The 25457-nt window shown below is 43.5% G+C and overlaps 1 protein-coding gene and 1 long non-coding RNA gene across 5 annotated transcripts in view; both read left to right on the top strand.

Moving 5' to 3' along the window:
* Positions 1-15011, top strand: part of LOC133384002 (L-threonine 3-dehydrogenase, mitochondrial-like) — a 40409-nt gene extending 25398 nt beyond the window's left edge. For all 4 annotated transcript variants that reach the window (XM_061625802.1, XM_061625803.1, XM_061625805.1 and 1 more), the window contains exons 3-9: positions 1070-1112; positions 1878-1948; positions 6557-6706; positions 6811-6983; positions 8003-8093; positions 10442-10711; positions 12370-15011. In XM_061625802.1, the coding sequence (XP_061481786.1) occupies positions 1070-1112; positions 1878-1948; positions 6557-6706; positions 6811-6983; positions 8003-8093; positions 10442-10711; positions 12370-12518 (947 nt within the window). In that variant the 3' untranslated portion in view covers positions 12519-15011. The remainder of the gene's footprint in view (positions 1-1069; positions 1113-1877; positions 1949-6556; positions 6707-6810; positions 6984-8002; positions 8094-10441; positions 10712-12369) is intronic.
* Positions 15012-19501: 4490 nt separating this feature from the next.
* On the top strand, positions 19502-23716 carry LOC133384561 (uncharacterized). The gene is made up of 4 exons (XR_009762629.1): positions 19502-19562; positions 20857-20884; positions 21569-21625; positions 23548-23716. It is a non-coding gene; the product is annotated as an uncharacterized LOC133384561 (long non-coding RNA).
* Positions 23717-25457: the final 1741 nt, after the last annotated feature.

Raw genomic sequence — 25457 nt, 5'->3', positions numbered from 1 at the left:
CCCCTCCTCCTCCTTTCCCCTCTCCCTTCTTCCCTCTCCTGTCTCTTCCTGTTCCTCCTCCTCCATTGTCAGTTTTACCTATTCTAAGCATGATTGCACAGGAGTAAATCCCATTGAACTCAATAAACATGCAAATGCTCAGACCTGCCTTTCCCCTCCCCTCTCCCTTCTTCCTCCCCTCCCCTCTTCCTCCTTTCTCCTCCCCTGCCCACTTCAGCCCTCCCTTCCTTCCTCCTCCTCCCCTCCCCATCCCCTGTGTTCAGTTTTACCTATTCTAAGCATGATTGCAGGAGAGTAAATCCCTTTGAACTTAATAAGCATGCAAATGATCAATCCATTCTCAGCAAACATGTACAAGATCCCATTTCTTACCTCCCAGATTAAAAAGCAGAGACATTCACTAATGGGGGGAAAAAGCAGAAGCAAAAGAAAATGATTTAGTATAGGAAACTTCACTAAAATTGCAAAGTAAATCAAACATATTTAAAGTGACTATCTAAACTATACCAACTGTCAATATTGTTGCTTCCTGCTAAAACAAGGTCAGTACAACACGTCTTGTTTTGTTATTTGGGCTGATTGCAGGTGTTGCCACCACTCACCACATGTTCAGAGGCACACGTTACCAAATTCTTTTAAGCTACACAGGAAGTGGATTGGACTGTGAAAGACACTCAAATTGTGTTTCCATTTGACAACTTTGTAGGGGTGTACAATATATCAGAGAGGAGGTCAGGTCTCCTGCTCCCCTGGTGCATTCACTATAGTTGCCCAATTTCCTTGCTTTTTAAAGTTTGGTAGAAATATCTGTGGGCTATAGGTATGTTCTTAAACCGCAAGGTTTTTTTTGTCTATTAGTGAATATTCCCAATGGTGCAGCTAACCTACTAAGCCTTTCTGTTAAAATCTTCAAGGAATGGCAGCCCTCCGGTAACTTGCTTTGATGGCTTCTGTTTAATGTTTTATATAATATTCTCAATCTGTGTATCTAGAACAGAAGTTATTTTTATTCAAGTTGTTATAAAGCATAACATTTCAGGTCCTGTAAGCATTTAACCTTGCTTTTTAGGGGGACTAGGCCAGCTTGGAGTAGGACTTGCTAAACTCTTGAGGTAAGCTGTAATTGTTATTTCTATTTACAATAATGCATTCTAGTGCCCTTTTTGAGGATATAAGTCAAGATTTTCCAAGAACACATTTACTTTCAGCTAAAATCAGCTACACCTATCTCATTCATAATTTCTAAAGTTGCCACCAGGAAAAAAAGTGATTTTTAATTTTTTTTATTTTACCAGAGGTTTCTGGACAAGGAGTGTCTATTTGGCTCTTGTCTATTTGAACCTTGGTTTACCTACTTCTGGGCTCTGAGTTCCCCTAGCTCAGAGTTGAACCAGTGAAGGGGTGGTGGCAGCCTATCTTCTACCTTGCAGGGTTGGTGTTGGTTTGCACAGCCTTGGCAAGGGAAATTTAGTGATTGGGTTCCAGATCAATTGCCCAAAGGGTGGGAAATGGGTCTGAAGCATGCAAATCGTGGCTCTTGGGGGCCAGATTTCATGACATGTTTTTTTTTGTCTATTAGTGAATATTCCCAGTGGTCCACCTAAAAAAAGAAAAAAAGTGAAGGAGGAGGTTGCATAGTAGACTGATCTGGGTTGGTCATATGGATTGGTAGGGTGAATGTTTATGTAGCTGGCTGATCCTTTCTGATGCAGGAAGGAGTTGGGAATATTGCTGTTTCAGAGTGCGGAAGTGCTGGGCTAAAGGGCTCGCCATCTAGCAAAACTGGCTTTGCTCGGGGAGTCGTTACCAAAACACATGTTCAAATTAAAATTAATTCAGAAGAGCTGTTATGAAACTAATTGTGTTGTCTTCTCTAGAAAACGCTTTGGAAAGAACAATGTAATCCTATCTGATATTAGAAAGCCCCCTGATAATGTCTTCTATAGTGGTAAGTGACTAAATTGTGAGACCTACACTATCTTTACATTCCAGCAGTTATGGCCCTCTTCTGCAAAAGAATCTTACCTTTTGTTAAGCCTTGGGCTTGCTTGGATGTTCACCTTGAAACTGTCATTGGAATGTGTGGTCCTGTGAGCATTGGTCATGCTCCTGTCACCATCTGGGTCAATGGAAGAATTCAAGAACTGAGCGGGAGACTCAGTGATATCTGATCTCCCCAGACTCTGGGACAATGACACTAACCATGTCTGCTCAGAAGCAAGTTCTATTAAACAGGGCTTATTTCCAGGTAAGTGGGGTTAGGATTGCAGCCCAAATCTTTTTATACGTCAGTTTAGTCACTTGCTTCTCCCCTCAATAAGAGGAGTGCAAAAAGATGGTATTTGTCCCTGAGGTCAATAATAATGTTTGCAGCAGCTTTTTGTCTTGGTCCTTCTGATCTTGAAAACTTAGTTATATGCTATATCATATCTTTCTGTTTCTTCTAGTTCACCTGATTTTGCTGACCTAAGCTGTAATGTTAATAGAATTAGGAATTTAGCATATTGAATAATGGAATATGTATTTTGAAAGGATCTTTGCCCAACCTTTTCTGCAAGTCTAACAACTTTTATCTTTTTTTTTTTCATTTCATACAACAAAACCAAACTCTATACAGTATAGACAGAATGGATTGGTGTTCATGTTAGTGCAGTGGCCATTGAATTGGCTTATCTATTTCTGTGTGAACATAAATGGTAAATGAACCAAAGAAAATGTGTATATTAAATTGATGCAATATTTAATCATGCTGAAGAGACAATGGTGTGGGGTGCTGGGCTACTGTTTCAGGCTGAAGGGAGGCAACAGAGTTGAAAGTGGCATGAAGAGACATCATAACCTGTGTTGTACACACTCATCCCATTACTGCTTTTGTTCACATGTTCTTGCAGTACCTCAAAAGCTTACAAAATTTCTTTGACAGGAGCCAGTGGTGGGACTAAAGAACTAAGTGTGTATTCTAATGGAAACAATACTTCTGTCATCCTTTTAACTATCGTAAAAGTTATTGTCTGGCTCCAACCTAGATCAGGATATGTTGTTAAATCCCATGTGGCATTCCATGCAAGGCCGGCTCTAAAGGGTGGTGAGGTTGGGCCCTGGCTAAGGGCCCCATGGCCCAGAGGGGCCCCTGAAGGGCCCCTCTTTAGGGTGGGGGAGTAGTGCTCCCCTTCTGCAATCCGCTGCCACAGATAGCACCGCCTGCCTGTTCCTTCGCTCCACCTACCTTTCCTGTGTTTTGTGGCTGCGCACACAATGCTGCCCTTAACCAAGATGACGGCCGAGTTTTCCCTAAGAGGCTGAAGTGTCCACCCCCATCTTGGTTGATGGCAGCCCTGCGTGTGCATAGCACGCATGCATGCCATCAACCAAAATGGGGGAGGAGGCTTCAGACCCATAGGGAAACAGCTGCCATCTTGGTTAAGGGCAGTGCTGTGAGAACAGCCGCAAAATACAGGACAGAATGATAGGCGGAGCGAAGGAACAGGTGGGTGGTGCAATCCACGGCAGCATGTGCCGAGGCCCAGGGCAGGCTGGAGCCGGCCCTGATTCCATGCGTGCAGCTATATATTTGAACCGGTCCTTGTGCATTCAGTATTGACAGGCCAGCCTGGTGCCTTCCCTGACTATGGATCCCTTGAGTACTATAATTTATTTATTTTATTAATTGGTTTATTATTTGGTTTACATCCCACCCTTCCAGCAGGAGTCCTGGGCAGCAAACAAAAGCACTAAAAATATTTTAAAACATCATAAATCGCCTAGAGTGTCCATTAACTTGGACAGATAGGCGACCAATAAATAAAATTTTATTATTATTATTATTATTATTATTATTATTATTATTATTATTATTATTATTATTATTATTATTAAAACAAAACATCTTTAAAAACTTTTTTTAAAAAAAGCTTTCAAGACATCTTTTTAAAAAAAGGTTATATACTATGCTATAATTGCACATGCAGGTGAAATAACCACCTTAAACAAGATACTAGCTTTGAAAACTGCACTGGAAAACGTTTTCTCATATACCTGATATATTATGTTTAAAGCTGGCCAAGTGGTTTCCTTTGTCAGTAGGTTCTTCCTGGTACAGAAGGAAACAAATAAAAGCAAAAAGCATGCTTTGTGATTCACCCAGGCAAGCAAAATGTTTGCATCACACAATATTTGGCTCCGTGAGCAATGCATAGCTTTTCAAAGAGTTGGAGATAATATTAAGTTTTCCTTATTTTATTTATTAAACAAAATGTAAGAACATAAGAACATAAGAAGAGCCTGCTGGATCAGGCCAGTGGCCCATCTAGTCCAGCATCCTGTTCTCACAGTGGCCAACCAGGTGCCTGGGGGAAGCCCGCAAGCAGGACCCGAGGGCAAGAACACTCTCCCCTCCTGAGGCTTCCAGCAACTGGTTTTCAGAAGCATGCTGCCTCTGACTAGGGTGGCAGAGCACAGCCATCATGGCTAGTAGCCATTGATAGCCCTGTCCTCCATGAATTTGTCTAATCTTCTTTTAAAGCCATCCAAGCTGGTGGCCATTACTGCATCTTGTGGGAGCAAATTCCATAGTTTATGCGCTGAGTAAAGAAGTACTTCCTTTTGTCTGTCCTGAATCTTCCAACATTCAGCTTCTTTGAATGTCCACGAGTTCTAGTATTATGAGAGAGGGAGAAGAACTTTTCTCTATCCACTTTCTCAATGCCATGCATAATTTTATACACTTCTATCATGTCTCCTCTGACCCGCCTTTTCTCTAAACTAAAAAGCCCCAAATGCTGCAACCTTTCCTCGTAAGGGAGTCGCTCCATCCTCTTGATCATTCTGGTTGCCCTCTTCTGAACCTTTTCCAACTCTAGAATATCCTTTTTGAGATGAGGCGACCAGAACTGTACACAGTATTCCAAATGCGGCCGCACCATAGATTTATACAACGGCATTATGATATCGGCTGTTTTATTTTCAATACCTTTCCTAATTATCGCTAGCATGGAATTTGCCTTTTTCACAGCTGCCGCACACTGGGTCGACATTTTCATCGTGCTGTCCACTACAACCCCGAGGTCTCTCTCCTGGTCGGTCACCGCCAGTTCAGACCCCATGAGCGTATATGTGAAATTCAGATTTTTTGCTCCAATATGCATAATTTTACACTTGTTTATACTGAATTGCATTTGCCATTTTTCCGCCCATTCACTCAGTTTGGAGAGGTCTTTTTGGAGCTCTTCGCAATCCCTTTTTGTTTTAACAACCCTGAACAATTTAGTGTCATCAGCAAACTTGGCCACTTCACTGCTCACTCCTAATTCTAGGTCATTAATGAACAAGTTGAAAAGTACAGGTCCCAATACCGATCCTTGAGGGACTCCACTTTCTACAGCCCTCCATTGGGAGAACTGTCCGTTGATTCCTTCTCTCTGCTTTCTGCTTCTTAACCAATTCCTTATCCACAAGAGGACCTCTCCTCTTATTCCATGACTGCTAAGCTTCCTCAGAAGCCTTTGGTGAGGTACCTTGTCAAACGCTTTTTGAAAGTCTAAGTACACTATGTCCACTGGATCACCTCTATCTATATGCTTGTTGACACTCTCAAAGAATTCTAATAGGTTACTGAGACAGGACTTTCCCTTGCAGAAGCCATGCTGGCTCTGCTTCAGCAAGGCTTGTTCTTCTATGTGCTTGGTTAATCTAGCTTTAATAATACTTTCTACCAGTTTTCCAGGGACAGAAGTTAAGCTAACTGGCCTGTAATTTCCGGGATCCCCTCTGGATCCCTTTTTGAAGATTGGTGTTACATTTGCCACTTTCCAGTCCTCAGGCACGGAGGAGGACCCGAGGGACAAGTTACATATTTTAGTTAGCAGATCAGCAATTTCACCTTTGTGTTCTTTGAGAACTCTCGGGTGGATGCCATCCGGGCCCGGTGATTTGTCAGTTTTTATATTGTCCATTAATCTTAGAACTTCCTCTCTCGTTACCACTATTTGTCTCAGTTCCTCAGAATCCCTTCCTGTAAATGTTAGTTCAGGTTCAGGGATCTGCCCTATATCTTCCACTGTGAAGACAGATGCAAAGAATTCAGGGTTTACAAAACCCTTTAGAGGTTTTCATTCGACATGCATTCATTTTTATGTCCTGCCAAGATATATGGTGAAATCCGTTTTGCAAGGTTTTGTGGTGTTCAACAGTGCCCTGGATCAACTGAAATGACCTAGCCCCAGTGCAATGGATATGTGTACAGTTTGGGATGACTGTCATGGACACCTGGGGTGCGTGGGTAGGGAAAAGGGAGGGGGTGTAAGTATGTCTACTCATGTCAGGGTCAAAACCATTTTTTACCTGTTTCTGATATATCATTCTATGCATATTTGCGATACATGTGTATGTGCCTTGTTACAAATGCAGTGGTTAGCAAGGAACATGGCAGTGGAAATCTTTGAGATTCTGATTTTCACCAGCAGGTTCCTGTTCAAAAGTCAGGCGATACTATCCAGTTTGTAGTCTCTAGTGCCTCTTCTTGTCTTCATGCTCACTTTCTCTTACACCTTCTTCTTAGGTCCTTTCATCTACTCTGACATTTTGGACTACAAGAATCTTCGTGAGATAGTGGTGAACAACCGGATTACGTGGCTGTTTCATTACAGCGCTTTGTTGAGTGCTGTCGGAGAAGCCAATGTTCCTTTGGCAAGATCTGTGAATATCACTGGTAGATGTCAACTTACTTAATACTGTTTGACTAGCTGTTCCCACCTCCCTGTGGGGGCATTATGTTTTGGTCTGGAGTCTGATAACTCTGTTTGCTCTTCCCAGGATTACATAATATTCTTGATATTGCTGCTGAGCACAGCTTGCGACTTTTTGTCCCCAGCACAATCGGAGCTTTTGGACCCACCTCCCCTAGGAACCCAACTCCCGATCTCTGCATCCAAAGGCCAAGGACAATCTATGGTGTCTCCAAGGTCCATGCTGAGCTCATGGGAGAAGTAAGCTGCCTTCTTGTTTCCTCAATACTTGGGGGGTGCTTCCTCTTTCATGAACACTTGTCATGTGCTGTGTATGGATAAGTGGATGGATAGCAAATGCTGTAAAGTACATTGCTGAACGCATGAACGTCTTGTAATGTGTTTCCAAGTTACCTGTACCAGTGGAATATTATCCTAAAAAGATTAATCAAATACCAATATGAAAATTTGACATTAACTGTGGAACATCCCCCTCCCCCCAAAATGAAATCTGAACTATTACCTTCTAACTTTCCAGGCTCTTTTTCAGTTAAGAGAGAGAAAATGCTTAAACAACAAACTCTTGTTTGTGCCCCAGGGTATGGTCTGAAGGCTGTATGAGGCCACTGTGTTGCCAAAGCTAAGCAGGTACGGATCTGGTCAGTGCCTGGCTGGGTTGATTGCCTGGGAACCCCATATACACTGCTTTGGGTTCCATTGTTATTATTTATTTATACCCCGCTTTATGGTCAAAAGGCCCTCAAGGCAGCTTACAAGAAAAACACAAATACAGGAATACATCCATAAAACAATACAATTTACAAAATTAAATAACATTATTAAAAAACAGCGATTACGAAACTTCCAATGAAAATACAGTGTGGTGCAGGCGCCTGGAGCGGCAGAAACATCTCAGGCTACCCCCAACAAAGTTGTCGGTTGGTTCTCTCCCTTTCCTTCTAAGCTTGCAAGTCTGACACCTTCAATTGAACTCAGTTAACCAGCTTCTCTGATGGCAAAATACGAGTTCCATGACAGAAGAAGGGTGGGATAGAAATGTAAATTAATAAAGATGTATGTGCATTTGCTTTCATCAGCCACAATTAATCTTCGTTTTGAAGGTTCCACTAGTCTGTTGCAGCCACTCTCTCTCATTTTGCCCCTAATACTGAGGCCTAAATTCCTTATAACATTTTAAGAAGCCATTGACATTAGGTAGCCAGAGTTGCTCCTGTAGCACTATTAGTGGCTAACTAATATCTTTTTTTCCCCTTGTTCAGTATTACCATTACAGGTATGGACTAGACTTCCGGTGCCTGAGATACCCTGGTATTATCTCAGCTGATTCCCAGCCGGGTGGGGGAACAACTGGTAAGGAGGCATAAGCTCCTATCGGCATAGGACTAAATTAGGTTATAAAATACAGTGATGATACTAAAGGAAAAATTGGAAGGCTGCCTAAGATCATAGCAGAACATTGCATGTGTCAGAGGAGAGCCTATCGCATGAAAGCTCCACCTGCTGAAGCACTCTGAAAGGTCCCCCACCAACAGGCAGGGAAAGATGGATGGAGTAGATCTCACTTGCTCACACACGAATAAATATATATGTACACACATACACCCCCTCCTACTGTTCTTCGTCATCCTTTATTTCTCTAATGCAAGACTAGCCAATCTTATGCTGTCCGTATGATGTGGACTCCAGCTCCCATTGGCCCCAGCCAACGTGGCCAGTGGTCAGGGATAATGGGAGTTGTAGTCCACAACATCTGGAGGTCACCATGTTGGCTATCCCTGCTCTAGTGGATAACGGCACTTGCTCTTCACAACTTTAGGAAACCTCGTCTGTAAGGGGAGATGAACATTATGTGAAGGGGGGCACTCAGCAGCTTCTCCTTCACTGTATGTTTGAGTCAGTCAGATTTTTATTGTTTGTAGCCAATTACCATTGTAATATAAATCTCCCAAAACACAGAACAACAATCCAAGAGTAAGTTAAAACTTATAAATGTTCAGAACTGTAAATTATCAAAGTTTAAATGGCACAGTTCCCCAGCTTGCGCAGTTGACACCATCTTGTGTCAAAACAAAAAAGTAGTCCATAACTGCTAGTGCAGATAAAGTTACCCTGTCGGTAACCATCTAATTTTGAAATAATTGGACTGACCTTTTAGAAAATTCTGGAATGAATAGGAAAATCTATTCCTAGGTGAATTGTATAAAAGGGCAATCCAAAATATGGTACACCATGTCTTCAATGTGTCTGTGTCATTATTATTATTATTATCATCATTATCATTAATATTAACATTAATTAAATTTCTATACCGCCCCATTGCCAAAGCTCTTTGGGCGGTTTACAACATAAAAAATCAATATATAATATACAATTCATATTTGGTACAATTAAAAGGAAAAACAATACATCACATTTTAAATAAACATAAGTAAACAATAAATCCCAACAATGTACATAACGTAGTAACAGAATAAATTTTAAAAAACGAACATAACAATTATAAAAATATCTAAAAATATTCTCCAATGTCCCATTGTGCTTCTCTCCACCTAACCCCATCTTCTATAACCAATAGACATTTCTTCCATTGTCTTCTTTCTCCAAGATGACTCCAAGTGTGACGCCAAGTGCTCACTTAGCGTCGCACTTGGCGCAACGCCGCAGCGCTGCCTCAGGCAGCTTTTCCCCTTCATATACCTGGAGCAGAAGACAAAAAAAGAAGGCAGTGTCATACGCCCCTGGGGTATTATTGGTGGTGAAGACCTTAGATGTCTCAACAACCCAGAGATTATGTGATGTGGGGATGGAATTGGAGAGCGGAACCAATGTTTCTTGGCTCTTCACCCCTTGATCACTTCAGAATATAGCTCCAGTTTTAAAAACTAATTGCTATTCAGGATAAACTAATTCAAGTGCATCCCTTAAAAGAGCATTTTGAGAAAGCCCTGTTTTGACCCAAATCCCATAATACCCGAAGGCAAAGATACTGTATTGCCCATCACTCTTTTGAAAGTTCCTCCTCATATTCTCTTGGGTACTTAGTGTAGACAGGTGGAATAAAAACTTAAAATAAAATGCCTATCCTGAATTTCTTACATTTGGATAATAAATGATATCACACTGTTGAAAGCGTGCTTAAGATGGCTGCCTTTATTTTGGGCAAATAGTAGCTGGAGGGGAGGGGGATTTTGGACAGGAAACCATCACAGGGACCTGATTCTGTACAGGAGCACATTCAGTTGTTGATTTTGGCTTAGTAAATAGAAGTTGCTACTTAGTTACTGACACCAAACAATATGTAATGCCCCATGGGCATATTCCAAATTAGGGCCCTGGGCAGCTGCAATTTCTTCAAAATAAAGTTGTCCAGTTTAAGTATGCTTTTTAAAAAGTATGAATAATGTGATTAAGTCATAAGAGACATACTGAACAACTCCTCTTGACCCTGCTTAACATGATCCCACTCTATTATTCTTTCCCCTTTCAAAGTCTTCTCCATCAGACTCAACCCGATTGGTTTAGCCTTTCCAAAAGTGTCATTTTAAACTAAACTGCTAATAAACTTTTCTTCATTTTACTTTTTGTTGGTACATATTGGTAGCCTGCTTTTCTATGCATGGCTGCATTTTTAGTTAGTACTATATAAACTGACCTGAAGTGCATCACTACAATTGTGTTCCAACTTTCTCTTCCTCTAGATTATGCAGTCCAAATCTTCCATGATGCTATAAAGACTGGCAAGTTTCAGTGCAACCTTAAACCAGACACCCGACTCCCGATGATGTACATTGATGACTGCCTGAGAGCTACCTTGGAGATCATGGAGGCACCTGCTGAACTGCTGAGTATGAGGACATACAACATCAGTGCCATGAGTTTTACTCCTGAGGAGCTGGTTCAAGAGGTCCAAAAGCATATGCCAGAACTTGAAGTTGCCTATGGTGTAGATGCTGTCAGACAAGCCATCGGTTAGTATCAGATGTTGGCCTTTCGCTGTGGTGTGTGTTCAGTTTGTTGCTAAACATTACAATAGGCTGGATGTGGTTGAAATAAAGCATTAGATCAATGTGCACCTCGGTTCCTTTTCATATGAATGGAGCAGGACCTTGGGCCAAGATGTGATTGATGTAATCCAGCCTTTGCCAACCTGATGTCCTCCAAATCTTGGATTGCAGCTCCCATTAGCCTTAGCCAGCATAGCCATAGTCCAAAACATCTGGGGGGCACCAGGTTGGCAAAGGGCGATGTAGCTGCTTTGTAGAAGTTGTTAAGTGAAGTAGGGGACATCTGATAGCAAGGTGGGGGCAGGGGAAATACTTTTCAACTCGTAATCTGCTGTCAACTGGCAGACCAAAAGAACTGGGCTTAGCAGAGCAAAAGTCTGACTTACTATCAGGCACCTTGATGATGAGGAAGGAGTCCTGAGGTGCATCAGCTAAGCTTCCACTTTGTTTTGGGATTTTATCTGTTTTGAGCAATTGGAGAGTAGGGGTGTCAATCTGGGGAGCTGCTGTCCATCTCCTGAGAAGAGATGGTGGGTGATAGCATTTTTTAGAGAAAAGGCGGGTCAGAGGAGACATGATAGAAGTGTATAAAATTATGCATGGCATGGAGAAAGTGGATAGAGAAAAGTTCTTCTCCCTCTCTCATAATACTAGAACTCGTGGACATTCAAAGAAGCTGAATGTTGGAAGATTCAGGACAGACAAAAGGAAGTACTTCTTTACTCAGCGCATAGTTAAACTATGGAATTTGCTCCCACAAGATGCAGTAATGGCCAGCAGCTTGGATGGCTTTAAAAGAAGATTAGACAAATTCATGGAGGACAGGGCTATCAATAGCTGCTAGCCGTGATGGCTGTGCTCTGCCAGCCTAGTCAGAGACAGCATGGTTCTGAAAACCAGTTGCCGGAAGCCTCAGGAGGGGAGAGTGTTCTTGCACTCGGGTCCTGCTTGCGGGCTTCCCCCAGGCACCTGGTAGGCCACTGTGAGAACAGGATGCTGGACTAGATGGGCCACTGGCCTGATCCAGCAGGCTCTTCTTATGGTCTTATCCCCACTGCGTGTAGCAATAGACTTCTGTAAACTAACATTCGCTTTGGGGAAAAAAATAAGAAATAATTAGAAGGTGTGCTAGGTGGAACAAACAAACCCTCAAAAAGGTACAGGAAATCCGAGTTCTGTGAACTGTCATTATAAAATGGCCAGCACATTTTGGTGAAAATCTTCAGGACCACAAGAATATAGCTTTCATGCTAAGGCAACAGCTCTCACAGTTCATGCCAGGCGAATGCTGCTTCGCTGAGGGCCAAATAGGGGAATTTGTATATTTTAGTTGTGGATGATGATAACCTGATGCAGCAGCAAACATCAAGAAAGGGATGACTTTCACATGGGGAGTAGGCTGGGTCCCACATGTTTGCCCTTGCAAATGTGCATACAAATACTTTGCATATCTCCCTGATACTTCCCTATTTCAAAACTATTCCCTCCTGAAGCTGCTCTTCCTTTTTTTTTTTGAGGGGGGGGAAGAAAAATGGGGGGGAGCCATTGGGGTCAATGCAAATATCCAGCAAGGAGAAACTTCCTTATGACACAATCTGTTTTGTCTTTTTCCTGTGCTGTAGCTGACAGTTGGCCAATGATTTTTGATGATGGTAACGCTCGCCAAGATTGGGGATGGAAACACGATTATGATCTTCCAGACCTGGTGAACACAATGTTCAGCTTCCTCGACTCTGCACGCTCCATTTCCAGGGTTGCCCAGACCAACTGACTCTCCTGGTGTGATGCAGCCTCAGGTGATAGGTTGGCAAGACCTGGACAAAACCGTACTGAGAGTTTATCAGCTGAATCCTGCCCACAAGCGTTCTGGGGAGACTTGTTGGCCTCTTGGCTCAGTTTTTTTCCTGTTTGCCTTCTCTCCCTCTTCTCACTCACTATAAATATGTAATTTCAAAAGCACTTCTGGAAGCTGTCTAGCTACTGGGGTTTCACAGCAAAACAATACTCCTGTCTCAGAATGTGCAACTTGTTTGCCTGAAGCTCCGATAAATGTTCATGGGGACAATCTCCTCTTACACTTTAGTATCCCTTCCATGTCATGAACTGGTTTACTTGTTTACTGGATGATATTAAAGGCAGATCAAGATGTGGTCCTAGCCCTAAATTTGTGGGATAATGGGGAAAGGACAGCTGTGGGTTTTCTGTCCCCTCTTTCACCTTTAAAAATTCCCATAATCCCTGCATTAGCATTTTTCAGGGAAATACAGGAAGAACTGCATTTCCATTGAAACATCTTGCTGCGCTCTTAATGGACAAGCAATATTCTTTCATGGGTCCTTTTTTCTCATATTTACTGAAAATGAGGAAAGAATATGCATACTTGCGGATTGATACACAGTTCCCTAAACTCCTCATCCTAAAGTTTATCTTATTTGCAATCACATTTTCAGTTTGCTAAATAGCTAAGCCTGGGCTGGGATTTGTATTCGATACTAACAAGGCAAGTGAAGACCTCAAGTTGATAAGGCCTAGAGAGTGTGATCAATTTGGACTCGCAGGAGATCAGCACAGCTGTCATCAATGTCATCTTAGCATCTTTGAATTCACCGTGGATATTCTTTTGGACCATTTCTGTAGGCTTGTTACTGCAGGCACCCGACTGCAGTGGTTCCATTTCCACCTCTCAGGAAGATGGTGCCAGGAGACCACTGTCCTTTAGAATCCCAGTTTTGTCTTTGGAAGATTTGTTTTTGTCTTTCATGCTATTTAACATCATCATGAACATGCAGGGTACAATCAGCAGGAGGCTAGTGCAGAGACGCCAAAACTAAGTGTTTGAAAAGGGGAATGAACTCAGGATGTATGAATGTAGCTCAGTAGCAACAAGATAGGGCATGCTAATGGTGGGTGGTCTGATAGGTGTAGAGCTCTGCTTTTCTGTTTTACCTAAACTTTCTGAGTTTGTTAGATCTTAGTGTCTCTCTTTGGGCCAAATCAACAAACACATTGTTCTCTCCCAGTGGGTAGTCCACAATCTGATTTCTTACTATTTGACCTGAAAAGATCCCTCTCGTGTCGCCCAGTCATTAGAAGTGGGGGTCCCTCACAAACGATTGTAGTGTACAAGCCAGTCTAGGCCAGAAGCCTTTGTAGTGCTGGAGCTAGCCTAGGCTAAAGGATTTAGGAGCAGGGCTGGCTCCTAAACCTGAATCTCTGAACACTTTTATCACTATATAGGCTGCCGGGGGGGTGGGAGAGTTTATGGGGGGGAGAGGCGTTTTGAATCCCTCCCTGGCTATCTAATGCTTACCTCCAGAATGCTAGAACATCTGATTCGGAGGCAATATGCTACTGAATACCAGTTGTATGGGAGCAACAATAGGGAAGGTCTGTGCCCTACTTGTGGGCCTTGGAGGCATCTGCTCACCCCCTGTTGTAAGTCAAGGCACTGGACTACCTGGAGGTGTTTGACCTGATCCAGTAGGGTTCCTGTGTTCAGCATCTTCATCCCAGAAGTGCTTAAAGATGCATCGGCTGTCTATGGCAACCCTTCCCCCCACCCCTTGCATTGTCAATTGTTTCATTGCCCAAAGTATTTAAAAAACTGCAAGTGTTGGCATATGCAGACTTGGTCCATAATATTTACAATTCTAAGAGAAAATTTGAACTTTTGGTCATTGCTGTAGTTATTAAACAGTTCAAATTATAATCTTGCCCCAATGGGTCTGCAAAGCTGATCTCAATCATCCTTTAATGATGTTTCCTGCACAATATAAATATGAAGCAGTCATTCTCAAGTAAAAGATTTTTCCAGTGTCCTTTATTCTGTGATGGTGAGAGATTTAATCAGAGGAGATGCCATGGAGTCAAATTTGCCATAATCTCTGTAGAGGTTTGGGCTTTGGGTTTAGTTACTGTTAATACTAGGACACACTTAAAAAGGTGTTGTCACTTGGGTATTGCTCTCAAACATACAATGCGACTAAATCTTGTTGACTCACAGCTTGATATATTTAGTCGGAAGTAAGCGCCCTGCTGTGAGTGGCAAGATGGTCTAGGCTGCATAGTTTCAAGTACTGCAATTGTTTTGTTTAACAGAAATCAGTTCCTGTCTCTGGGAAGAGAGTGCTGTTTGGCTGCTGTATGTGTTATGTGTCAGTTGTACGAAGAAAGATATTTAGGATTTTGTCTTTTTGTCTTCTTCCCCCCACCCCAAATTGTAAGTCATTAATAATGGCTACTTGAATAAAATCCTAAATGCAAAGGTGTTTGTGTTTACACTTATTTATCTTTTAGGTATCCTGTTCCCTAACTGTATATGGCTCTGTTTACCAGAACATGTTGAACCTAGCCCCATAGCTAACTGGCAGCTAGTACAGCAGTGGCATAATATGATGGCAATATCTGCCCCAGTGAACAGTTGAAGTGTCACATTAGCTACTGCTGCTAGGTCATCCTCAAAGGCAGCCCCACATAGAGCACATTGCTGTAATCCAATCTGGAGCTTTCTGGATCATGGGCAGCCTGGAGAACTGAAAATGCTGAATGGCAGCAGTCAGTAATACCCCTTCAAATATTCACAGCCTGGAAAATGGAGCCACAAATTTGGGGGAGGGGGAGAGGGTTGGTCCATTCTGTGGGACTAGCCAATAAATTTCTTTCCACATTGACTAGATCGGAGAAGGTATTGCGTAGTCTGAATAAGCAACAACCCTGCCGGCTCAGACCAAAGAGCCACCTGATCCAATATTCTGGTACCCGCCGTGGCCAGCCACTGTGCCCACAAAGCAGGGCAGGAAGAGTAGGACAAGGCACCATCCCACTGCTCAAGCCACAATATGGGCTCCCTTCCGAAGGACTGTTGTGTTGCTACGGAGCTGTTGCTGTAAATGACTGTTGGGGGGGGGGGATACAGCTGTTTGCTCAGAATTCCGTATCACAGTTGCATCACCAGAAGAACTGGAGGTTGATAACGTGTCTGTGTCCAGAGTTTGGGGAAGAAAAAAGCAGGGAAGTTTCAAGTAAGGGTGTTCTGAAGGGTCAGTGTGTGTGTATTCCAATCGCTGGAAACTTGCCATGGACATGGGTATTTCGTGGCACATGCTTTGGTCGGTGCTAGGGTTACCCACAAGAATTTGCCTTGTGGCGTGTGGAAGGAGCCCAATATGTTTTGGATCCGTTCTGTGACATTCCAGTTCATACTTGGATCTGAATCTGATGTGTTAAACCCAACGTTCTATTTCGTCCACTTTGGCAAATTTCATTTTAGAGAAAAAGTCTTGGGCAGAGCAATCCAAACTACAGGAAGTCAGTATAACTCACAGCGAGGCAAATTCTGCCAGTGTTACCTATCCCTATTCCAAACTCCGTTCAGGAGCACAGCTACTGCTAACTGGTCCAGCTGGAGCCTGTCAGAGGGGAAACACACCTTTACAATAGACTTTGACTCACACCACCCTTCTGGCCAGTGTCACTGTTGCTGGCTTGCTAGGTCACGTGACTGAACTGAATGGTGTTTGGAATAGGGCAAGTCTCCCCCTACCCTGCCATGCCCCTACCACACCCCCAGAATGCCCTCTTTTGGGGACTTACCCTGGCTGAGTCAGGATGGATATCTTTAACTAAGCTGGGATGAAGGACTTCAGCTGGTGTAGACCTGGCTGAAACCAGGCACAGTCTGCTCAACTGCTGAGCCACTTATTCCAGACTCTGCTAATTCCAGTGAATCTTGAGTTTGGATTGCTCTCTAACTTTTTAATTTTCTGCCAAAATTGGATGCAAATTACAGTCATGGCTGCTCTTCTGAGGGGATGAAGCCTGCCAGATTTCAGGAATATAGGCACAGCAGTAACCCTTCAAGAGCAAATGTTGCCATTTTGAAGGGAGAATGCCCACTCAAACAACAAAAAACGAATCCATTTGAAAACGGGACATTTGAAAACGGGACATTAGGACAGTGCCCTTGGGTAAGAAACTTGTCAAAGTTCAGAAAGTTATTTTAATTATATCCCACCATTCCTCCCGAAGGACTCCAGGGCAACAAACAAAACAATTTAATAACAATAATTCTAAAAACAGCTACAGATAAAAATTCTAAAAACAATTGCAAATAAAACATCCTTCTGTTCAGTGATATCCAGGTGGCCGGGAACAGTCTCCTTCAGCCATGAAATGCCTGGGTAAACAGGAACATTTTCACATTTCTCCTAAAAGTCAATAATGTTGGAGACAGACGCACCAAGCAAGGAAGGGCATTCCACACAGGAAGGCACCACTGACAAGGCCCTGTCATGGGTCAACACTAACCAGACAGCTGCCAGTTGGGGCACCACCAACAAGGCCTCACCTGCTGATCAGAGGCCCCGAGATGTTTCATACCAGCTAGAGGTTATCATGCTGGGTGACTTTACCTTAGTTATAAACAACTGCCCATCCCCTTGTCCTTTCCTGGAGCTATCCTCCATGTGAGAAAGAGAAATTTTAAAAATGTTAGGTAAAAGTATTGGTAAAGAAACAGGCCACCCCAATAGACTAACTCCGCCACTTACACCCTGCTGTCACAGCCAAAACTTGGAGAATGATGAACCGCATGTCTCCATAAATATCCCTCCCCAAATCATTGCAATTGAAAGGGCTGCAAAAACTGTGGTTGAAAGCTAGACCTTTCTGTCAAAATGAAAGATCCTCTCCTCTCCACCCTTTCCCCTGAGCTCGGTGTTTCCCCAGTCAGCTTGGTTTCATTTCTCAGAAAAGAGAAAGCGATACATTCAACTTTATGGGGGGGAAACCAGACAACAGAGCTCCCCGGGAGGTTGGGCATTCCCTCATCTGCGTCGGAGTGCCTTGTTAACGACATAATCTGACTCACTAATGTGAAAGACTACCCCCTGAATCACCCCGATTTGCCTCGTTGTTCAGGGCACGCAACAGCTGACACACACACCCCTAGTAGGTAGTGCCGGCTGGTGCCCATTGGGACTGGTGGGGCAGAAGGCAGGAGCCCCACCAGTAGTTAGAGCCAGAGCCAATGACAGGCAGAAGCAATTGATTCCAGTTTTGTCTCCATCCTCCCTCCAAGAGGCAACACTAAGGAGGTGGAGGAGGAGGAGGAGGAGGAGGAGGAGGAGGAGGAAGCTGACAAGCAGGGCCACCCCCTGGCCTGGCTGTATGTAAGGAGGCAGGCAGGTAAGTCTAGCAGAAGACTGAGGTTGGCGGGGCAGTGTCCCACTGGCCCTCCTAATAGACTAACCAGCCTTTCCCAACTAGTGGGCCACCAGGTGCAACTCCCATCAGCCTCAGCCAGCATTGCCAATGGTCAGCAATGCTGGGAATTGTGGTCCAACAACATCTGGTGGCCCACTAGTTGGGAAAGGCTGGACTAACCTCTACTGTGTACTAGCAATGGACAGAAGTGTAGTTTTCTGTTTCTCTAAGTTTAGAGCCAGTGTGGTGTAGTGGTTAAGTAAGGTGTTGGACTATTCAACTCTCCACACAGCCATGAAGCTCACTGGGTGACCTTGGGCCAGTCACTGCCTCTCAGCCTCATGAAAACCCTATTCAGAGGGTCACCATAAGTTGGAATCAACTTGAAGGCAGTACATGTACATTTTTTTTAAGTTTATAATATCTCCAATCTTTAGTTTGCCCACATTTTTAATGATTTTTTTATTTGCAAACCATGAAAGGAAAAAGAAAGCAAAGAAAATGAATTAAATAAAAGTATTTAAAGGTACAAAAAGAGAGAGAAAAGAATACTACTAGCAATAACAATAAACCGCCATCGCTGTACATTAAAAATACCATGCCCATCAGTACATGCATCTTCAGTTGAGCATATAATTAATATAAGCCCTTCAGATGTCCAAATAGGTATTCACTCAAAATGATGTCTGTATGAAATATGTCCCAATGTAGCCAGGGCTGAAGACCATTGCGTAATGGACAGTGGGTATTTATCCTCTCAGGCTGGAAGTATGAGTCTCTTAGCAACCATATGAGCTCACTTGTCCTACTGTTAACCCCCACACTACTGGCATGTGATTTAAAAGTGCGTGAACGTCTGCCAATATGAAGGATTTTGCCAGTACAAAATTAGTACGGATCACAACTTCAGACCAGAATGAATGCATCACTAGACAAGCCCACATCATATGCCTCAACAAGGGATTCTCAACATTATGCGAAAGCAGGTTGCCACACCTCTGTGGCATTTTGCAAATTTTTTAAAAGAAAAAAGTCCTCATGAAAATTTGTCAGCATTTTTGTATGTTGTCCTTTTTTGCATGTTGTCTTCACTAAAAATATTTTTTTTATGCACACTTTCCCTTAATGCCCATTTCTGTACATATTTCTTTGGGCTGGAGAAGGGCAGATTTTAAATAATAGCTGCGTTGAACTGACACTGAAAGTACCTGATTTGCACTTCCCAAAACACAATAAAATACACAAATTGATTATTTTGGGAAACGCACAAGAGGTACATTCTCATTAAAACGTGATCTTACCTAATTTAAAACATTTAAAATATAAACGGAACTAAATTTCTAACCCAATCCCCTGTAGTTACACTGTACCAATGTCCCAGTCTTCCAACAGGTCACTTTTTGCTGACTTAAAACTGTTGGCATGCATCTCTCATCCATGCAATAAGGCGAGCTCCAAAAGCCAGTTGAAATGAAAGCATTGGATTGTGAAACTTGTGACCAAGGAGGGTGCAAAGAACTCAAGAGAGTAAAGCTTATCTTTTCTGTGTTTAGACAATGGCAGACAGCCTTCTGCAGGAGAGTATTCGCCAGTTGCAGAAAGATTGGGACTGGTGAGTGTGCTCCCTTTCTGATGTGTGTAGTAGGGAGAAGAATATAAAGATGGGCCCTAGATCTTTGAGGAGTGGAATGAGGCTGTCTGCATATGCACTCATTGCACAGATGCATCTGCTGCAAATGCGCCTGTTGACTCTTTGATGGACTGACTTGTAATCCATCCAATTTTGGCATCTTCTCTTGTGCTGATCCCTTTTTCCAGGGATAGTCTCTGTTGGCTAGCACCCATCCCCAGTAAATAATTGTTCCTGTTTTGTATTTTGCAGTGATCTGGGGCTCTCAATGCCGACTGACCGTTTGTGTGTGTGTGTGTGTGTGGGTGCGCAGTGCACAAACTCCCTTAAATCTAGCCTCAAAAGCCATTTGAAACAAGAAAACGACATAGTTGAATTCCAAACAATTCTCAAAGTATTGAAATGAGCACGTATCTTCTTCCTGAACACGAATGCTGGTGGGATAAACAGCAGAGGGAGCCGTTCCTAACATTGTGGGGAATATACTTAGACCCTGATCCACCTCTAAAAATCACGTGCAACAACTAGTGCCCTGAATGGGAAGGCACATTTGGTTATTATGATTTCAGCACGTCTTGATGCATCTTAGCTGGAGGAAGTGCTTTGAATCCAAACCTCTGCAGGGGGTGAGGACGCTCCATTTTTAAGTGTGTTTTTCCCTCTGCAGTGACTTCAAGGGTCTTCCTGTAAAAGCTGATCAGCTACAGTGGCCTCCTTTGAATTTTGACAGGTGTCATAATGATGTCGGGTGATTGGCTGACGGCAATTGCCCATGGCGCGGGGGGGGGCAGATAAGGATCTTTCCCCACCCCTTATATACACAATTCCCCACCCCTTATATACACAATGAGAGATTTTACACACACACAAAATAATTACTGGGACTCAGATCTGTATGATTGGATTCACCCACCCACCCATTGAAGTGAATAAGAAAACTCACTTAAGTTGCAATCCAGTACACATTTCCCTCAGAGTAAGTCCCATTGACCTTATTTGAGTGTCCTGCTCAGTAGAAATGTGTTGGATTGCATCGTTAGCCTCAAAGCTGGAGTGTACATCAAGGTCTGGATTGGGTTGTTCACATGAGCAACCTTGCTGTGTCTTTCTAATATTTAGTGGGGGGGGAGCTCATATAATAAACTTTATATTAATATGAGTAATAGAAGGGGATATGGAAGGGAATGGTTGCAATTTCATCCAAATCCTTATGCACGAGGGTCATAACAACTCTTCTTCATTCTTATCTTCTAACCACCGGTGTTCACTTGTCTAGTCAGCTGTTTGAAAAGATGGAAAGTGCGGTGAGTATCCAACTCTCTTTGGGGTCATCAGGGTATCCTATGAAAAGCTGCACCATTTATTAGGGTTGTCTGGCTAGGCCAGCAGATAATTTTCTGGACATCTGGACTGCTAATGACTGCACCAGTGGCAGATGGTGGCTCCATGTCAGTGGGGCAGTGGAATCTGCTCCAGATTTTAGTCTGAACTTTCAAGGAGCTGTCCAAGGTGCTTCAGCTGAAAGTTTGGACTAAAACCCAGAGCGGATTGCACTGCCCCAATGACATGGAGCCACCAGCCGCCATTGATCTGCAGGCTGAATGAGTTCTGGTATGAACAGTTGGGAGGGGATGCCCAGATGGAGGAAAGGGGACGATAGGCTCTGCGCTCCAGTCTTTCCCAAGCCAGGCTTTAGGCCAGGTGTGGGGAGGGAACCTTTGGCCCTCCAAATTTTACTCATCTACAACTCCCACCATCCTTCCGCATTGGCCATGCTTATTGGGACATCTTTGTGATGTCATGTCCTTGGATGTACGAGACATTGTGCTAAACTTGTGCTAAATCTTGCACATCCCATCGTTTAAATTTTGTGCACCTGCTGCAGCTGAATAATCTCTTCCTCACTCAAGTTTCTCAAGAATCTAGGACTGATGGTGACTTACTCCCCGGCTAAGATATATTTCTCTCTCTGTTTTCCCAAAACCCAGTTGCTGGAATTCACCCAGTTGAAGGTGCCAATGGAAAACACCCCATTAACATTTCAAGTGAGTGCCAGTCTCTTACCGACTAGGGATTCTTTTTGAGAACCAGAAAGAGATTTAATAGCGGAGACCTGCAAGCTTCTTCTCCCCCTCCAGCCGGATGAATTCTGCAAATCTCTCACCAGACATCTTTTAACTTCCCATGCATACTCTGGTGAGGTCCCCATTCACTTTGCCTTGAGGTCACGGGTTGCAAATATGGTGGTGCTAGCAGGTGCCAGTGTACCCACCAGTACCTCTTAAAACACCCACACACACAAAAAAAATCTCAGTAAATATCCCCTTGGAAATTCATGATGCACGAAAGACAGTTTGCTCTTCCCATTCAGTTCCTGTTTGCACTGGCTCGGTCCTGCCTGCATTGAACGCAAAGAGAAGCGTTAGGGTTAGGGTTAGGGAGCCTTCCTCTTTAAGCAGGATTTTGAGCTGAACTTGTAGGCGGATGTTTTATTATTTTACTGCATGGGTAGGGAAGCTTTTCCAGCCTGAGGGCCACTTTCCCTTCTGGGCAACCTGCTGAGGGCCACATGGCAGTGGTGGCTGGGGCCAGAGGCAAAAGGGAGTGGAGCAACTAATGTAAACTTTATTATTGCAAAGCAGACTAGTTCCCAGATGTGTGCATGCACCTCTCTCTATCCTCCAGCCAGGCAAGCGAGAGGCATGACCAGAGTCCAGCCACGCAACACATGGGATACGAAGCCGGGCCAATGAAGGGTGTGGCCTAAAGAGAGAGGGGGTCTGGGGAGAGTCCCAAGAGGCAGACAGGAGCAGAGGAAGTTGCCTTATACCGAGTCAGACCACTAGGCCATCTAGCTCAGTATTGTCTACACTGACTACAGCTGCTGTCCAGGGTTTCAGGCAGGGGTCTCTCCCAGGCCTACCTGGAGGTGCCAGAAATTGTGCATGCAAAGCAGATGCAAAGCAGATGCTCTACCCTCTTTGGAGCCCTGAGTCTGAGGTACCACACCTGTTTGATTGTATTGGTTTAATCCAGAGCTTGGAAAAGTTACTTTTTTGAACTACAGCTCCCATCAGCCCAATCTAGTGGCCATGCTGGCTGGGGCTGATGGGAGTTGTAGTTTAAAAAAGTAACTTTTCCAAGCTCTGGAATCTCCCAAAATGCTGCTGTAGATATTGGGTTGTTGCTGTCATTTTTAAGTGGTTGAAATGTTTTTGTAATGTGTAATTTAAACAGTGTTTTGTCATTGTGGTTAGCTGCTTGGAGCTTTTTATATGTGTTTAATACAACTAAGTCAACTCATTTGAAATGTGGCGTTGGAGGAGAGCTTTGTGAAAAAGAGAAACAATTGGGTGTTAAAGCCAGTGTGGCGTAGTGGTTAGAGTGTTGGACTACGATCTGGGAGAACAGGATTCAAATCCCCACACAGCCATGAAGCTCACTGGGTGACCTTGGGCCAGTCACTGCCTCTCAGCCTCAGAGGAAGGCAATGGTAAACCACCTCTGAATACTGCTTACCATGAAAACCCTGTTTGTAGGGTCGCCATAAGTCCGGATCGACTTGAAGGCAGTCCATTTCCATTTCAGAACAAATTAAACCAGAACTATCACTAGAAGCTAAAAAGATGAAACAGGTTATCATACTTTTGGACACATCATGAGAAGACATGATTCACTAGAAAAGACAATCATGCTGGGAAAAACAGAAGGGAGTAGAAAAAGAGGAAGGCCAAACAAGAGATGGATTGATTCCATCAAGGAAACCACAGGCCTGACCTTACAAGATCTGAACAGGGTGGTTCATGACAGATGCTCTTGGAGGTCACTGATTCATAGGGTCGCCATACATCGTAATCGACTTGAAGGCACATAACATGAACAATATAACTAAGAATAAAGCCAGGGGGGACATTTGAAATGTGATACGGTCTTTGGAATGAAAGAGGTTTTGTGGTGGCTTTTTCAGGATCTGCAAGGCCCCAAAGCGAAGGCAGACGTGATTGGAGACACTGAGGCAAAAGGCAGCGGTGATGGCTAAATGGAGACAGATGGAGAAGTGGCCCTAGCCTTTCATAAGAGCGGACAATGAGGGACTCCCAAAAATGTCGTAATAAATATAGTTTCATTTTTCAAAACGTTTTTCTTTATTCTCTATAGGCTGTGTAGTTGGTCAATTTTGATTTAAATTCCTTGCAGTGGATTGCTATTAAAAGGAATTGCTTTTGTGTTGTTGCAGCTGTGTTCCTTTTTCCTTAAATACCTGGGTGTAATGCACAGCGCCAAAGAGCTGGGATCTAGGGACAAGCAGAGGTGTGCGCTGTGCTTTTAAGAGTATAATAGGGGGCGCTGTGACATCCTTCCCCGGCACCACCTGTGAAGGTCTCACTTGTGGCTACCAGCAGACAGGAACATCAGGTTTTCTTCTTACCCTTTACAGCTCTAGCACAGTTCTCAGAAGATCCCCCTGCTAGGCCTTACTACCCAACACTCTGTATCTCTTATAACCTTTAGACTGTGCCTTAGTCTCTGCCAGGCTATCTCAATACCTTGTGTCTATGGGTATAGGTAATTCCCAAACACCCCTGCAGCCTCTTGCACTGAAGCTTACAGCCCTGGGTTTCTCTGTGGGACTGGATACAATATATTTCCCTCCGCCGCCTCCACCATTTGATACAACTGTTCAGCCTTGGTTACTTGCTATCCCCCCTGGTTTGCGTTTCCCAGCTGAAGGAATCAGGGTTTTGTTTAACAAAGAAATATTTATTAAGAATTAGAAATAACAAGATTACTTAATTACTTTGTTGACAAGCTTATGGTTTCATATATGTTCTGACATGTACTTTACTTCTCATTAATTGCCTCAGAACTCCGACTCACTGTCAACAACAACAACAACCTCCAAACAGCACCAAAACCTCTCTTTCACCTCTTTAAACCTCCAGCATCCACCACCAAACCTTCCTGATTCAACTGTCCTTCTTCCATTTATACTCCCAGCCATTCAAACGCTCAGCCAATCATCCAGCATTCTACTGCTCATGTACTCCCCCTCCTCTTTCACTCCACTTACCATATGTCTTCTATATAACCAGCACTTACCATATTTACAATATAAACAGGAACATCACAGGCGCATCCAGCTATTTTACAGGAGGCATTCCCTGCAGTCCCTAAGGAAGCTCCTAAGATCCCAAATGCGCTATTGCTGATGCTTTTCGATTACCCACAATAAGAGATACACAGTCTCGTTCACTGCTACAGTAGCATAATCAGGATAGAAGTTTATTGGAACTGGGACAGGAGGTTCACTTTTCCTGCTCCTTGGAGACGCTCTCTATTTGGCAAGAGGGATTCCCTGCAGCTCGGCGCAGCAGGATCTGTTATCATAGAATCATAGAATAGTAGAGTTAGAAGGGGCCTATAAGGCCATCAAGTCCAACCCCCTGGTTTCGGTTCTCTCCGTTTCTCATGTTACCAATCTTAAATTCGGCCCTCCACATTTCTGCAGCAATTTGCAATTGTTGGGGTTTTTTTTTACATCCGCATGAAAATTCATCAGCATGTTTTTTTGTCTGGGGGCAGTGGGATGGGATAAACGCAGAGAAAATTCCCAAACAAATTTGTGGGCTTGGAAAAATGTTGACCCCGGCATGCTATGCAAACACATTCCCTTCCTTCCTGCCCTTAACTCCGCTACACCCATTGCATAGAGAAAAGGGGATTCTGGTAAGGGCATCTTCTCTCAGATTTGCAGAACAAAACTGTACCTGCTGGAATTCACTCTTTGACAAGCCAGGGTCATGGCTGTGTGTACAATAAAACCATTGACTAATCCCTCACTTCCCTGTCTGATCACTGAAGTCTGTGGAGAGTAGC

This window comes from Rhineura floridana, chromosome 4 (genome assembly GCF_030035675.1).
Source record: "Rhineura floridana isolate rRhiFlo1 chromosome 4, rRhiFlo1.hap2, whole genome shotgun sequence".
Taxonomy (NCBI): Eukaryota; Metazoa; Chordata; class Lepidosauria; order Squamata; family Rhineuridae; genus Rhineura; species Rhineura floridana.
The sequence above is the reverse complement of the archived record's forward strand: the minus strand, read 5'-3'. Positions and strand labels throughout refer to the sequence as shown.